Source organism: Pelmatolapia mariae, linkage group LG20, assembly GCF_036321145.2.
Source record: "Pelmatolapia mariae isolate MD_Pm_ZW linkage group LG20, Pm_UMD_F_2, whole genome shotgun sequence".
In the NCBI taxonomy this organism is placed as follows: domain Eukaryota; kingdom Metazoa; phylum Chordata; class Actinopteri; order Cichliformes; family Cichlidae; genus Pelmatolapia; species Pelmatolapia mariae.
The window spans coordinates 35,314,232-35,327,709 of NC_086244.1; the positions used below are offsets into that span (position 1 = coordinate 35,314,232).

Below are 13,478 nucleotides of genomic sequence, written 5' to 3' on the forward strand. Positions count from 1 at the left end.
AATGAAAAAAGAACATGTTAAGCTCCTTTAATCAATTTCCCACACTCACGCTCCGTCTGACAAACGAAATGACTGTAACAGCTCGCACATGTGTGAGAATATATTCTGATAAGCCACTTCAGCAGCTTCCTGCAGAAGTTATTAAATGTCATCCACACTGCAAGCAGGTGGCAGATCAATTGCAACTGATTATAATTCATTATTATCAGGTTGTGGTTAAACTCAGTGAAAAGCCTTCAGTTGATCCAAAATGCTGGAGTGAGAGTACTGACAGAGAGCATATTTCTCCCATATTGGCGTCTCTTCATTGGCTCCCTGTTAAATCCAGAATCAAATTTAAAATCGTTCTCCTCCCTCTTATAGAATATCAAAGACCTCAGAGTACCCCCAATCACCCCAATAGAGCACTTTGTGTTGAACTTTGAACTGAACTGACTGTGAGATGATTTCACCAAAAACAGTTGGTGTGTTGTATGGACAGAGATTGGAGTCTAAATACAGTTATCAGCCACAAAATCTGCTGCAAAGGCAGGATTTATTAATTGTTGGGTTTACTCTTTGGAAAGTCACCAAATACTGGCTGCAGCTGGATTTTTGCAGCTGGATGGAAAAAATGTCACTCTGCTTCTGGCGATACCGTCGTGTAGGTTGGTGGAGCAGAGCCCTGATAGAATACCTAGGTGATGTATTTAGTGCCTCAGTGAAAGTAAAGTCAAGATAGTTTATCAGAGAGACACAAACAGAGACCCAGAGAAGAAGCCTGAGATTGAGTGCTACCAGCAGAAGCATTGTCCCCTCTCTGAGTGACACACCATCTCTTCCTCCCCGGACACAGACCCTTCTTTGTTTGTTTCCTCAGGCCAAACAAGTTCAAACTGAGTGGAGCGGGGTGGGTGGGGTGCAGGATTGTGTACTGGGGTTGCAGAGTTGAGAAGAATATGGAGGGATGGATTCGTAAAAAGTAGGAGATGTTAGCAAAGACTGATGTAGAGAAACTGAAGGAAGACAGACTGTTTTTGCCTGACAGGATGCAGGTCAGTTCTGTGAAAGCGGAAAACGCAACGGGTTGGGTGGGGGTAGAGAATGTGTATTGGTGAATAGGGAGTCCAGGAGATGGGAGGGGTGTTTCATGTGAGAAAGAGAGCATTAAAGGGTATTTCCACACAAGGCTTTGCACGCTTTCCCTGCATCTGTGGTTACGGGCAGTCCATGAAAAGACCTTATGTGTGTGTATCTGCATGGAAGAGGCATTCAGGCATCCAGCTTCTCCTACATGCATGCCTACGAGCTTGTGCCTGTAACAGTGTGCAGTTTTACGAGAATCTCTTTGTGTGTCCTGCACTTACAAACTGGAGGAACACATGTCCCAGTGCATGGTGAGGCTGAGGTTCAGGCAACAGGCTGTATTCCACTGCAGACAACACCCCCTGGTGCAGCTTAAGGATGTCCTCGATATTTGAAAACAGAATCTATAAAATGAGAGGATGATGTAAAGGGAGGGGATATAGCGAAGAAGGGAAGGAAAAGAGCAAAGAGGAGACCACAGAGGAGCACAGAGATGAGGGAAAAGTAAAGACATTAGTGACCAATTAGCATTTTCATATGGAAGATTTCTGACATTTTGATATTTGCAATAAAAAACTGGCCATACCTTGACATGTTCAGGTGAGAGACACTGTTGGTCGTCTGGAGTTTGTCTGATTCTGTGCAGAAATGCCTGAGGAGGAAACGAACACAAAACGGGTTTAAAAACAATGCGCCACATTTTACTGTCAATAAGGCAGACGGCTAAAGCATGTTCATCAGACATGTCAAAATCATTTTACATCGTTGATCTTAAGTGGGTCAGACCAGGGTAGCTATTAAAAAATGTTCTTTACAAAGAAAAACTAAGATAAGTTCTTTATCAACAGGAAAAGTTGCAAAACTTAAATTAAACACTTAAAACACTCCTTTACATTTTCCAAAGTTGTCCAGTTCAACAGCTTACAGTCTTTGTCAGACAGATTCTGCCCCCCGGCCTTATGTTTGATACCCCGAATGCACATCTAAGAATATACATAAAAATGGAAGAGAATAGCTGGAAATCGTTAGTCGCTTTAGGTTTTGGTAATCATGCACCATCACTTGTGCATGCAAAAAGTGGTCTGGAAGTGGAAGTCCAGCTTCCCTCTTGGGACTGTTTTAAATTTAGGATATAGGTGATCTTAGCTTTGAGGAAACAGATACAGTGCAGACAGATTCATTGCATTGACATAACCACATGAGCCTTTGAACAGAAAACCACATTTACTCTTACATGCTTCATGAAAATGTCTTTTCAGGTACCAAACAGACATTTTGGGGCTGTTTCATTGTCCCTTGGGTCTAATAAGACCAGACGTGTTTTCCTTTTACACTTAAAGCCTCGCTGTATGGATCCTAAGGCGCCTGAGCATTCAACTGTAAGACATCCTCCAAAATGAACTGTTTCACTGTTGCAGTGTCTACACACAGCACTACACCAACATGGCTCATAATAAGGCTCGTGTCAAGTTGAGCTTGCTTGCGTGTGCAGCTCAGTTTTTGTGTGTGTTAGTGCCTGCCAATCAGATCCTGACTTGGGGGAAAAAAGAAAAAAAATGGTGAATAGAAGGGAAGTGAATCTGCAAACAGTTTCTTTTATTCTCTCTTCCCCATTTCTCTGTCTATTGCTCTGTGTCTGACAGGCTTAACCTGCCTCAGTCTGACTGCCCGTCAGACGCCAATACTGGGCTGAAAAGAAAGGGATATCAGAAAGGAGATATGCATCCCCGAACCGACGAATAAAACTCTATCCCGAAGCCTACTTCATCAACCCGGCACCTGCTGTTGTGTCTGCCTGCATTTCATTGCCTCAGATTTAGAAATTGATAGCTTTCCATGTGAATCAAGGGCGTTACAAAGAAGTCCTGGGTTAAGTGAGACTACTGCTCTAAACAAGAAGCCTTCGCCCAATACTTTTGGTACAAAAGTATGACACCATGATCCTTATGCATGCCAACAATGTCATGTTAAAAGGTGCCGCTTCTACGTGTTTGCTTTATGGTTCAAGTTGTGAGATCCAGTGTCAACCCCAACACGAGCACAATGGATCAATAAATAATGCATGATTCTAGTAAAAAAGGTTATAGGACATTATCACTAACAGTGCCAAATGCCAATGCAATAAATGTTTCATTGCAGGTTGCAAAGCAATACTTTCTTCCATCCAAAGTTATGGTTAAAGATAGACAGCAAACACAGATAGAGAGCGGAGGAAAACACCGCATCTCTGGCTTTTGCAGGGATTAAACTGAGGATTGGTTGCTAAATGCATTTTAGCTTATCTGGTATAGAATTGTATAACACTTTGCTTTAATATTACCCCCTTAGCAAAATATGTCTACGATCTAAATGCATAATCAAGGGGAAAAAAGATTTTAGCTACAGCAAAATATCGACTAAAGACACAAAAATTTCCCCTATAAAATCTCTAATAATCTGACCACCAGCACTGAATATGGGCTGCTTTTGATGCTCAGTACTCAAAATGCATTAAACATTCAGCATTAGGTGCAATCCGACGCTAGAGTTGTCAGGTTGAACATGCTCCACTAAGAAAATAGTCCCTGTGAAACCTAATGACACCTTTGTAACACAAACTGCCTAAATAACTACATATGTTAAGTAACAGGATCAGTTTTTGTAATTTAGGTGAAGTGTGGCATTTATAGAAAACCTTTTCACGCTCCCTGCAGTCCCACATAGCACCAGTTACAGAAAGTCACTTCCCATAATTAAAGACTGACACTCCTAATCAGACGTTCGCTCTAAAGACAGAACCCAGCCAACCAAGCAGTCAGGCAGCAATTTTATAATTTCCTCTGCCTTTTTTTTCTGTTTCTGCCTCTCTTTACTAGCTTTTGCGTAAGTCGTACCAAAAATAGAAAGCACGGCTCCTCAGCAGTGAGCTGTGACCTCGCTAATTAAGACCAGTATTAAAGGGAAGCGGTAGTTGTCATGTTCTCGACTGTTTTTTTGTTTTGTTTTTTGGGGAGGGAGCTGATTGTGCTTGAGGCATACACTAATTAAATCTCCCATATGGCAGCTTGTACCGTGTCCACACTGTAGGAGTCACTCAAGTGAGAGATTGCTCCCCAGCAGAGGATACGAGACAGGCAGGAAACAGAGCTTTTCCTCAGTCGCTTTCAGACAGCGTTAGCGCTGAGTGAGGGTGTGGCGGGTGAAGAAAAGAGCCAAGGAGGCAAAGGGTGAAAACAGAACAAACAACAACGAGCAAGGGGACAATGGTGGAGGAGACGGTGAGGTGTAAAGTATCTTTTATTCATTTATTCCTCTGTGACAGCTACCATCCAGGCAGGAATCACTCCTTTAACAAAATGTGCCACACAGATGTGGTGAGACAGGAATCAGCAGGGAGGATGGTAGGAAGAAGGAACAAAGAACTCCTTTCAGTCAAAGTCTAACCCCAACAAGGACAGTCTCCCCCAGAGTTGTATTGGCTGTCTTCATTGTTCCATCACAAAAGAAGACAGGTTTATTTGGAGAGAAAATTGGCTCTCTCCGTCCACCATCATGACTAAGGCAGGCTACAGGGCAGCCAGAATACAGGACAGTGCAGAGCATAAACTGAGCATGCACCCCAAGCATGTCCAAGTTTACTCAAACTGAGACTTTTACGCAGTTTGTCCAGTAATTTTTTTCAGAGCGTGATTGAAATCAGAAACAGGAAATTGCCCCAGAGAAAGGTATTATGGGTGTAATTGGAAATGTGTTGACATCTGATGGACAGCAGTTCATTGTGCACAAACAGCCAAGTATCATAATTGGACAAACCGCAGTCTGGGCTTATTTTCATATTTGACTATTTATTGGGCCTTTCCACTAATGACCACCAGAGACTGTAACTTCCTGCCAGTCACGCTCAAGCAGAAGTTAGAGATACTCTGACATCATTTGTTTCAACTTCCTCTGCAATCGAAATAACTTGATATATGGCAAGTTATGAATGTTATTGGCTTTGTCACTGTGAAAGATCCAATATTTCTCCTTCTATTGTGCTACCGTAACATAAGCAGATGTGACTGCACTTTAAGAAGACCCTCAGCATATTACAAATCATGCACGATTTGCATAGAGAGGACAATATCTCAGAGCATTACGCACATGCACACAAACTGGAAATACGATACGTATATTGACGAGACCCGCTCTTTCCACAGCACGCAGTTAAGCCAGTTGTTTACGAACACTGTAATTCTACTCTACACCACTGTGTGCAGTTGTTGTGCTCATTACTGCTTAATTACCACACTCAGAGATGGCAAGATGCGTCTGATGGGTCCTTGTTTACTTTCATATCGCCATCTCCATCTCAGGTGACCTTATCTGTCTCTTCTCTGACATCAGCACATCATCATCAGCAAGGCGAGGCATGTGTGTGTCTGTGTAATCCTGTTTAGTGGAGGATCAGACATTGATGAATAATATTTGCTTGACTGATGAACAACAACAACAACCCTGCCTGCACTGGCTCGGGCTGACAAGTCTGTGTTTAGATGTCTGAAATCTGAGTCAGTTCACTATGAATTTGATGGAGATGGAAAAGGGCATGACGGTGTTTAAAAAGCTCACCAACAAATCAAAAACAGTAGGGGGATGAAAAGAGAGAGTGCAGTGTAGCCTCTCCCGCACTGGTTTTCCTGTGTAGATCGCATTAGATGGCGCACCTTGTTACGCTTCAATACCTAAAAATAGCAATGATATCAATCAGTGTGTTAATAATAGTTGGTCATATGGGACACAGACTCAGTTTTGTGATACTTCTGGACTCATAACAATGAGTCAGACTGGCTCGGAGGAGGGCTCAGCTGCAGCACAGAGCACAGCGAGGATATTGCACATGATGCCACAGGGGTGAATGGCAGTAAGGGAAAGCTGCTCGTGATGCAATCCCACAGGAGACAAGTAACACAACCAGAAGCTCCTTGGCAAACCACAAAGTAGCTGCCAAGCACACTGATGCAGCATTGTACCCACTGACATTTCATTATGATATATACTGGAAACTCCAACATCCTCCATACAGGAAGTAGTTGAAAGTCATTCTCAAAGTGTATCATCACACTGTGATCACATCTTTGTTTTTTTTTTTTTGTTTTTTTTTTTTTACATATATATGAAATTCTTGGCAGTTAGACATTTAAAAATCCACACTGCTGTTATGCAAACTTTGCAGTGTCCCTTATTATTTTGCTCAAGTTTTCTTTACTGTTGCTCAATCATTATTAAAAACTCTTTCTGTTTTTTTTTCTCCCTATTGGGCCTCAAAAGCCCACAACGCTTCTGAAAGTACTTAGAGAAACTCACTGGGGTTGAAACTCACAATGATGAGAGCAATACACAGGAAAATGTCAGCTATTATTAAAATTTCTTAGCTGTGACTCTTTACAGGGATCGAAAAGAGCCGCTGTAGTTCAAGCATGAAAGTTATGTTTATCGCTTTGGAATTTAAATAGTGAGAGTCAAACTAAAGCTTTTTTAATTAGCTGTACAATGAGAGAAACCAAATACAGTCGTGTGATAAAGTTTTCACATCGCTCTTTGCAACTTTGTGAAAAACCCAAGTACATCCTTGCTGCTTTCATAGGAAGTAAGAGAGTATGTAGCTGCCAGGTGCAGCTAAACAAACGGACTTCTTTCAGGTATGTGTTAACACAATACCACAATGTGGTAGGAATGGACATCCCAACAAATTCACCTCAAGGGCAGACTGTGCACTGCTCAGAGAAACCGGAAAAAAATAAAACAAGAGACTCTAAAGGCCTCAGTTAACACATTAAATGTGAAGGTTAATGACAGCACAATTAGAAAACAGCTAAACAAGTATGGCATGCTTGGAGAAAGTCACTTCTCTGTAAAAAGAACATAGCAGCATGGCTTAGGTTTACAAATAAACAAACAAACCACAAAACGTCTGGAACAATGTCTTTCGGACAAATGAGAGCAAAGTGGAGATGTTAAGTCATAATGCACAGCAATGAAATCCAAACAAAGCATATCAACCGTCGAGCACGGTGGTGGAGGGCTGAGGATTTTGCAGCCACAGGACATTGCAGTTGACTATATACAAGGCAAAGCCTTAAGAAGTCACCTGACTGAAATTGTGTGGCAGGACCCTATGAGAGCTGTGTATAAATTAATGCCCTCAAACCTCAATCAAGTGAAGCAATCTTGTACAGAAAAGTAGGGCAGATTGCTTGTTATTGCAAGTTATTGCTGCTAAAGGCACATCTACAAGCTATCAAATCATGGGTTACATTTAGTTTTTTAAAGGACTGAGAGTCTTGTTAAAACTTTATTTTTCACATGTAGAAAAAAGACCTTAAAAGCAAGCTTTAAATATGACAATGGCCTAAAGAGTCTTTTTTTCTCTAGAAATATGCATGCTAGCTTAATATTGCAAACCAGCTTTTTGTTAGCATTTTCCCAACCCCACACCCACACCTCTGATTTCACTTATAACTTATCTGGCGTAGATGACTATTTACAAGATTTTCAGTAAAATGCTGTGTGTGAAACCTCAAAATTGCCCTCATGTCTACTGAAAATATGAAAATTAGTGTGCAAGTTACTGCAAATTTAAATACACTTCTACAAACAGCAGTAGTGGGTACTTTAGTGTGGATGGCAGTGATGGCACTGGAAAGTGCAACTTCATAGTGACTGTCTATATCACTCCAATATCACTCAAAAAAATATGTTGGTGCCAGACAGTTCATGTACAGTTCATGGATATACATGCATCACTTTCTCCCACAAATTGAATGCTGTCAAATGTGCCACTTGTTCAAGCAGCATGTGAGCAGGTTGAAGTAAGTTTGGGGGATCCCACCAAACTGAGTCACTCGTTTTTTTCTGTTTTTCTGTTTATTGGAAAAAAAGTGTGTGCAAGAAAAACTGAAGACAAGTCAAAAAATCCCAAACTGCAACAGAAGAAGTGCACACGCATGCCTCTGCGCGACTGTATGACATGCAAACAGGAAGTGAAAACAGAGCAATGGCACAGAACAAAGGCCAGTGCTTTTCTTTGTCTTTTTTTGACGCTCAAATTCGACGACAAGAATTTAGTTTTCTTCTCGAGAACATAGGCGGCTGAAGTCAGGCGAGAAAGGAAAACAAACACGTCGGCAGAATGAAGCAGCTCCTCTCGACACAAAAGCAGCAGATGCCATTTCTGGACAGGAAGTGTGGCTTTTGTGAAAAGGAAGTATACGAGATGTTTGAGGGCCAGCTGTGTTCTAAGTAAAGTCTGACGGCTTTGTGCTAGCGTGCAACCAAGCTGTAACAAAGAAATAAATCACACCGTGCTCTCAAGACTAAGGAATTGCAGATTTTTTTAATTGATTTTTTTTTAGCTATGCTGCAAAGGCGAATGGAAGTTAATGTTATTTATTGGTGTGGATAAAAATGAATGGACTGAAATGGAAAACTATAAGCTTTAGGTTATTTTCATTTTTAACGGACACCCACTGCAGAAGCTTCAGGTTTACAGCTTGTCATCGCCTTAAACCCAAAATAGTGCAATCATACCAAACGCTTATGTCTCTTGTCATGCAAGGCATAAGGCAGCATTTATTATGACTGACAGCCAAAGTGTCATTGTGGGTTTGATTGGGCGGTGAGTGTTGCTAGATGCTGAGGTTTATCAGAGCGAAGAAGGGCCAGACAGTAAGGTGTGAAGATGCAGATGGACCATATGTTGGTGAAGGCTATGTTTTCGCTCCAGTGGACAGTTAGTAAGATGCCTGCTGCCTTCACGTCTGCTTTGTCTGCTTCTCAACGCAGCTTTCTACCTGCTGCTAAAGCAAACTATGAAACATGACTCATCTCCTATTTATCTGTTTTTAGGTGAAAGCCTTCTTGTTGGCAAAGAATCTTACATATTAAAAAAAAAAACTAATAAAACACGCCACTGATGAAAAAAAAGCTACAAAATTTTATTTACCCTTTCACATTTCACATTTCCTTTCACCAATGAATGGATGAAGCCAACATGAAAATATCAAGAAGTAATGTAACAAGTGTCAAACTAGGTCATGTTGCAACACGGGAGGCGACCACGCATTCGGAGTCGAAGTTAGCAGCCACGAGCACAGGATGTTAAGGGTCACTCACAGTGTGCGGCTGAGGTTGTTTTCAAGCTCAACACTTAGTATCGGCCAATGTTATCTGTAATAACCAAGGACCGTAGAACGGCAAACTTGTGCACGTAGATCTCAGCTGCCATATTAGAAGCTGAGGTGAAAGTTTATACAGAAAAGAAAAGAAAAGTAAAGCGCTGTCAGTCAAACGAATTCTCGTCAAGGCTGGATAAATAATTTAGGTCGTTTTCGGTAGTTAAACGAAACCCAGTGAGCACACATACTTAGCTTGGACCTGTTAGACAATGACATTAATGCTTTAACAGGTTTCATAATAAACAGCAATATGTGTGACAAGTGGCGAAGGATATTAGCATTTGTTTTGCTGCCATCACCATGTATGCATCCCATTTCTCATAACAGCAAGTGCAAATATGAATGTAATGTATAGGAAATCAATAACAATGTGGTATAATGGTTACATAATGTACATGTCAAATGTTTCCTTAGCCATTTGTCTGGATTAAATCCTTTCAACAAGCAGAGTTTGGAGTGTGTTAGACTTGCTATTAGAAATCCAATCAGACTGTGCTGTCCTAAGCACATTGTTGCTTTACTGTAAATATCAAACTTGATTATCTTCTTTGAGAGTACATTTTTTTCCTTATTTCTCTCCATGATGAGAGGGCCAATAGTGTTAATGGGAACAGAACTAGGGCATTTTTTCTGCCTACCCACGGCTACATCAGCATTCAGCAACAATGCTGGGCCATCTCACTCAATTCAGATATCTCACAAGAGACCCCGTATATCAAGAACAAGCTTGAACACTTGTCAAGGTTTTTCTAGCAGGCCCTCAGAGCCTCTTTTCAATTCGCTGTGGTTCCCACACCTACTGAAGCAAACCTCAAACAGAACCACAGATCCACAGATTCAGGCGTTTTCTAAGCGAGTTCTCAGGTCACCAGCCTCAAGCTTTCTACCCCTTCTCATCCAAGAGAAAACAACAACAAGCTTAAAACAATGCACCCATTAAGGATCTCTCTTTTTTGGAAAGAGGATTGGAGTGGCTAGTCACAAAGGGAGACGGGGCATTTTGGAGAGGGAATGGGGCCATTTAGGGGTCGACATGGCATGAAATTGAATAAATAAATGAAGAAATCCCCTCTTTGTGGCCTGGGTGCAGCAGAGCCAGAGAATGGCCCGTGGCGTTGCCATAATGAGGGACCCCAGCAAACCTTAGGAGAATTCTTTTTCTCTCAGGCCGTAATTCACATCTTTCCCCAACCCTCCAAAAACTCCCTCAGCTCCCCTTCACCCACCAACCAGTGCCTTGCTGTCTTCCAAGAGAAAGCCTTTTTGGCAGCGCCAATCACCAAAACACAAAGTCTTCTTTGAGCCTCGTCCAGTTTTTTTTCCCCCTCCCCATCTCGCTCACTTCCGCTTTGAAGGACTTTAAACTTCAGGGCTCTTTGAGCTGTTCACATGGGCGGAAACTAAACACGACAGGGGGATGACACAGTGCCTCCGCGACAGAGGACAGGCAGAAAGCGCTGGACCGAATACTTCCTGTTTAAGACTGGGTATTCATCACAACCCTGCTGTACAAATGAATGGATGACACACGATGAATATGCGGACTACATATTTTGGACACCTCAGATGACAAATTGTTGAGACTGTCTCAGTAAGCATGTTAGGCTTTCAAAACTATACTTTCAAAAGGTTCCACAGTTGCTAGAATTTTACAATTTAAATTTCTGAGCTTGCTGACATTTCTGTCCAGTATTGCACAAAGTTGCTTTGCACATTTTGTTGTACAAGCTGCTCCCAACTACAAAAGAGAAAACTTCCAGGAGGAGACCTGTGGTCCTAATAATCATTCATAAATGAAACCAGCAAATGTATGACTCCTTTTGTATTCGTTTTATGTATCTGCTGCAATGTGGACTAAAAAAAACTGCAATGTGTCCAGTTCTTTATGCGTTAGGCAGCATCGGACACATTTTTCAGGCTTAATATCAATTCTACCACTCTCACTACAGGAACAAAAGACAGAGAAGCACAGAACACTTATTCTTATATACTTGGACGACACGCTGGAAATGGAAACATCTGTGTATTTGTTTCACTGAATGTTACAGCCATCTCAAAACCTATTACAAATGTCTCTACCTGTAGCCCACATGGCTCAAATTACATTTTGTCTTTAAAGGGAACATCCACAACAATTTTTTTCTAAGTTGCTGTCCTGTAGAGTGGTGACATGTGTTGATCAGTAGATAACATCATGGACCAGATTGGAGAGGCCATCTGGACATTTGTACACTTGGTTGGGTTTTTTTTGGTTTTTTTGGGGGGGCTGGGGCTAGGGGGAGGGGGGGGTGTTGACAGACACCGGTATCACAGACTGGACCAGAGTGTGGCAAATATAAAGCTGAGTGAGCCATCAGTGACCTGTGACACTGCTGGCTAACCAGTTGATGTAGCACAGGTGATCACTCAAGCTAAACTCCATGATATTCATACGTGTTTATCCAAGAGAACATTGCAGTTTGCCTTCATGTACACATCCAAGCAAAACCAAAGTACGAATGCCACACCTAACATGCAGCTGAGCAGACATAAACAAGGTTACAGGGACAGAGAGGGAGGAAATTGAATGGTGGCAAAGACACAAATTAGTGGCTTACATTACACCATAATGGCTCTTTGGCAAAGCAAGGGGGAAGATCACAGAGACTGTTCGCTGGTTCTGACTTAAACAGCATTTACCAGCCTGATAGAGAACGCCATTAAATGGGCAGACAGCAGCTAGTCAAAGCCCTGCCTGTCTGAAAAAAAAAAAACACTTCTCAGTCTCTGAAAGCACAAACCTACATCCTATCTCACTTCTCGTTTTGGCAGCCACAAATGCAGCAAACGCCGGGGTAAGTTTCCACTTCTAGAAGTGATATTTGCAGGTCGATTTTGATTCACCATATTCAGCCACAGAGCAAGTTAAATAGTGAGCCACATTTAATTTTGTGATAAAGAGACAATAGGTCTGGTGAATAAAAAAGAAGAAGAAAATAAATAAAAACCACTATCTATCCTGCAAAAGCTCTTGGAAGCTGAAGAGTCCCTGCAGGATGGATAGAAAACTGAAAACTGAACATGTTAATGTGCCATATCAAAACATTTTTCTTAAAAGTTTTCCTGTCAGCACATGAGAACAAAAACTTTACGGTACCCGCATGTATGACTCAAGCCTTTTATAAAGCCACGTGAGTTGGCAAAAATGTCACCACAACTCGCAAATGCCAAAATAAAAGCCCTTCAGCTACCATGCCCAAGATTTTGTCAGCAGCTGTCATGAACAGTTACCACAACATTGTCGGAGCTTCTTTGACTAGCGGGGGGGTTGAAAACAGAAAACGCCAAAGAGCCTTACCAGTTGGCTGGTTGGTAAATTGTTTATCTCGAAGCTCATTAATTAAGTGAGTCGTGTCAAAAACAATTTCAGGATAACAGTGGAAATGTTCTTTGTTTGTAGCTGTGGCATTTAGCTGGAAAAGAAAATCTTGCGATGTTCTGGGTGTTCACTCCACCACTCAGGCCATCACATACAGCTGACATGCTCAATCTGTACTGTCTGCTGCTTTATATAAAAGCAGGAGTGCAGTGTCTGAGCTTCTGGTTTAAAATGATCATTATGAAATAAATCCTGGTTGTACAACATAGCAGCTACATAACAATGACACCATATGCATTATGAGCTGTCTATGAGCCTCTCTTTTATGATGCATATTTGTCTCTAACAAGTATGAAAAAGACTTAAAATTAAGTAGTGACTGCACAACCAAGAAGATAATGCTTATGGAAACTTTCCCCAGGTAGGTGAAATGGCGTGAGGTTGAAGTAACTGTGTAAACTCCATTTGGCCAATCAAAAAGAACCTTGTTGTTAATGAAGAGTTAAAAAAATTCAAAGTAAAACATGAATAACCCTTAGATGGGGATTCACCAGGTGGACAGAGCAATATTCAGTTTGCCAGATCACAACATTTCTAGTTGATCAGAAAGTAATAAAAAATGAAAAAGGCAGAGCTTTGTGTACTGTGACTCTAAAGCCCTGTGAGGCAAACTGGCAGTTTGTTATATTAGTCTGTATAATTAAAACTAACTGGCTTGGTAAGCTTGTCCATGATTTACCAATTATCTTTGCCACAGTCAGTACCCTTAATAAGTTTTGTGTGAAGATGTACTAGTCCAGCATTTTTCTATCAGCCAAATGACCTTTAACCCCCTCCTGAAAGAAGACCCACATCTGGTA

The 13,478-nt window shown here is 41.5% G+C and overlaps 1 protein-coding gene across 3 annotated transcripts in view; it reads right to left on the bottom strand.

Annotated features, from left to right (window-relative positions):
• prex1 (phosphatidylinositol-3,4,5-trisphosphate-dependent Rac exchange factor 1) overlaps positions 1–13,478 on the bottom strand; it is an 80,980-nt gene that overhangs the window by 61,629 nt on the left and 5,873 nt on the right. For all 3 annotated transcript variants that reach the window (XM_063463784.1, XM_063463785.1, XM_063463786.1), the window contains exons 2-3: positions 1,652–1,717; positions 1,347–1,469 (exon numbers count right to left, since the gene is read on the bottom strand). In XM_063463784.1, the coding sequence (XP_063319854.1) occupies positions 1,347–1,469; positions 1,652–1,717 (189 nt within the window). The remainder of the gene's footprint in view (positions 1–1,346; positions 1,470–1,651; positions 1,718–13,478) is intronic.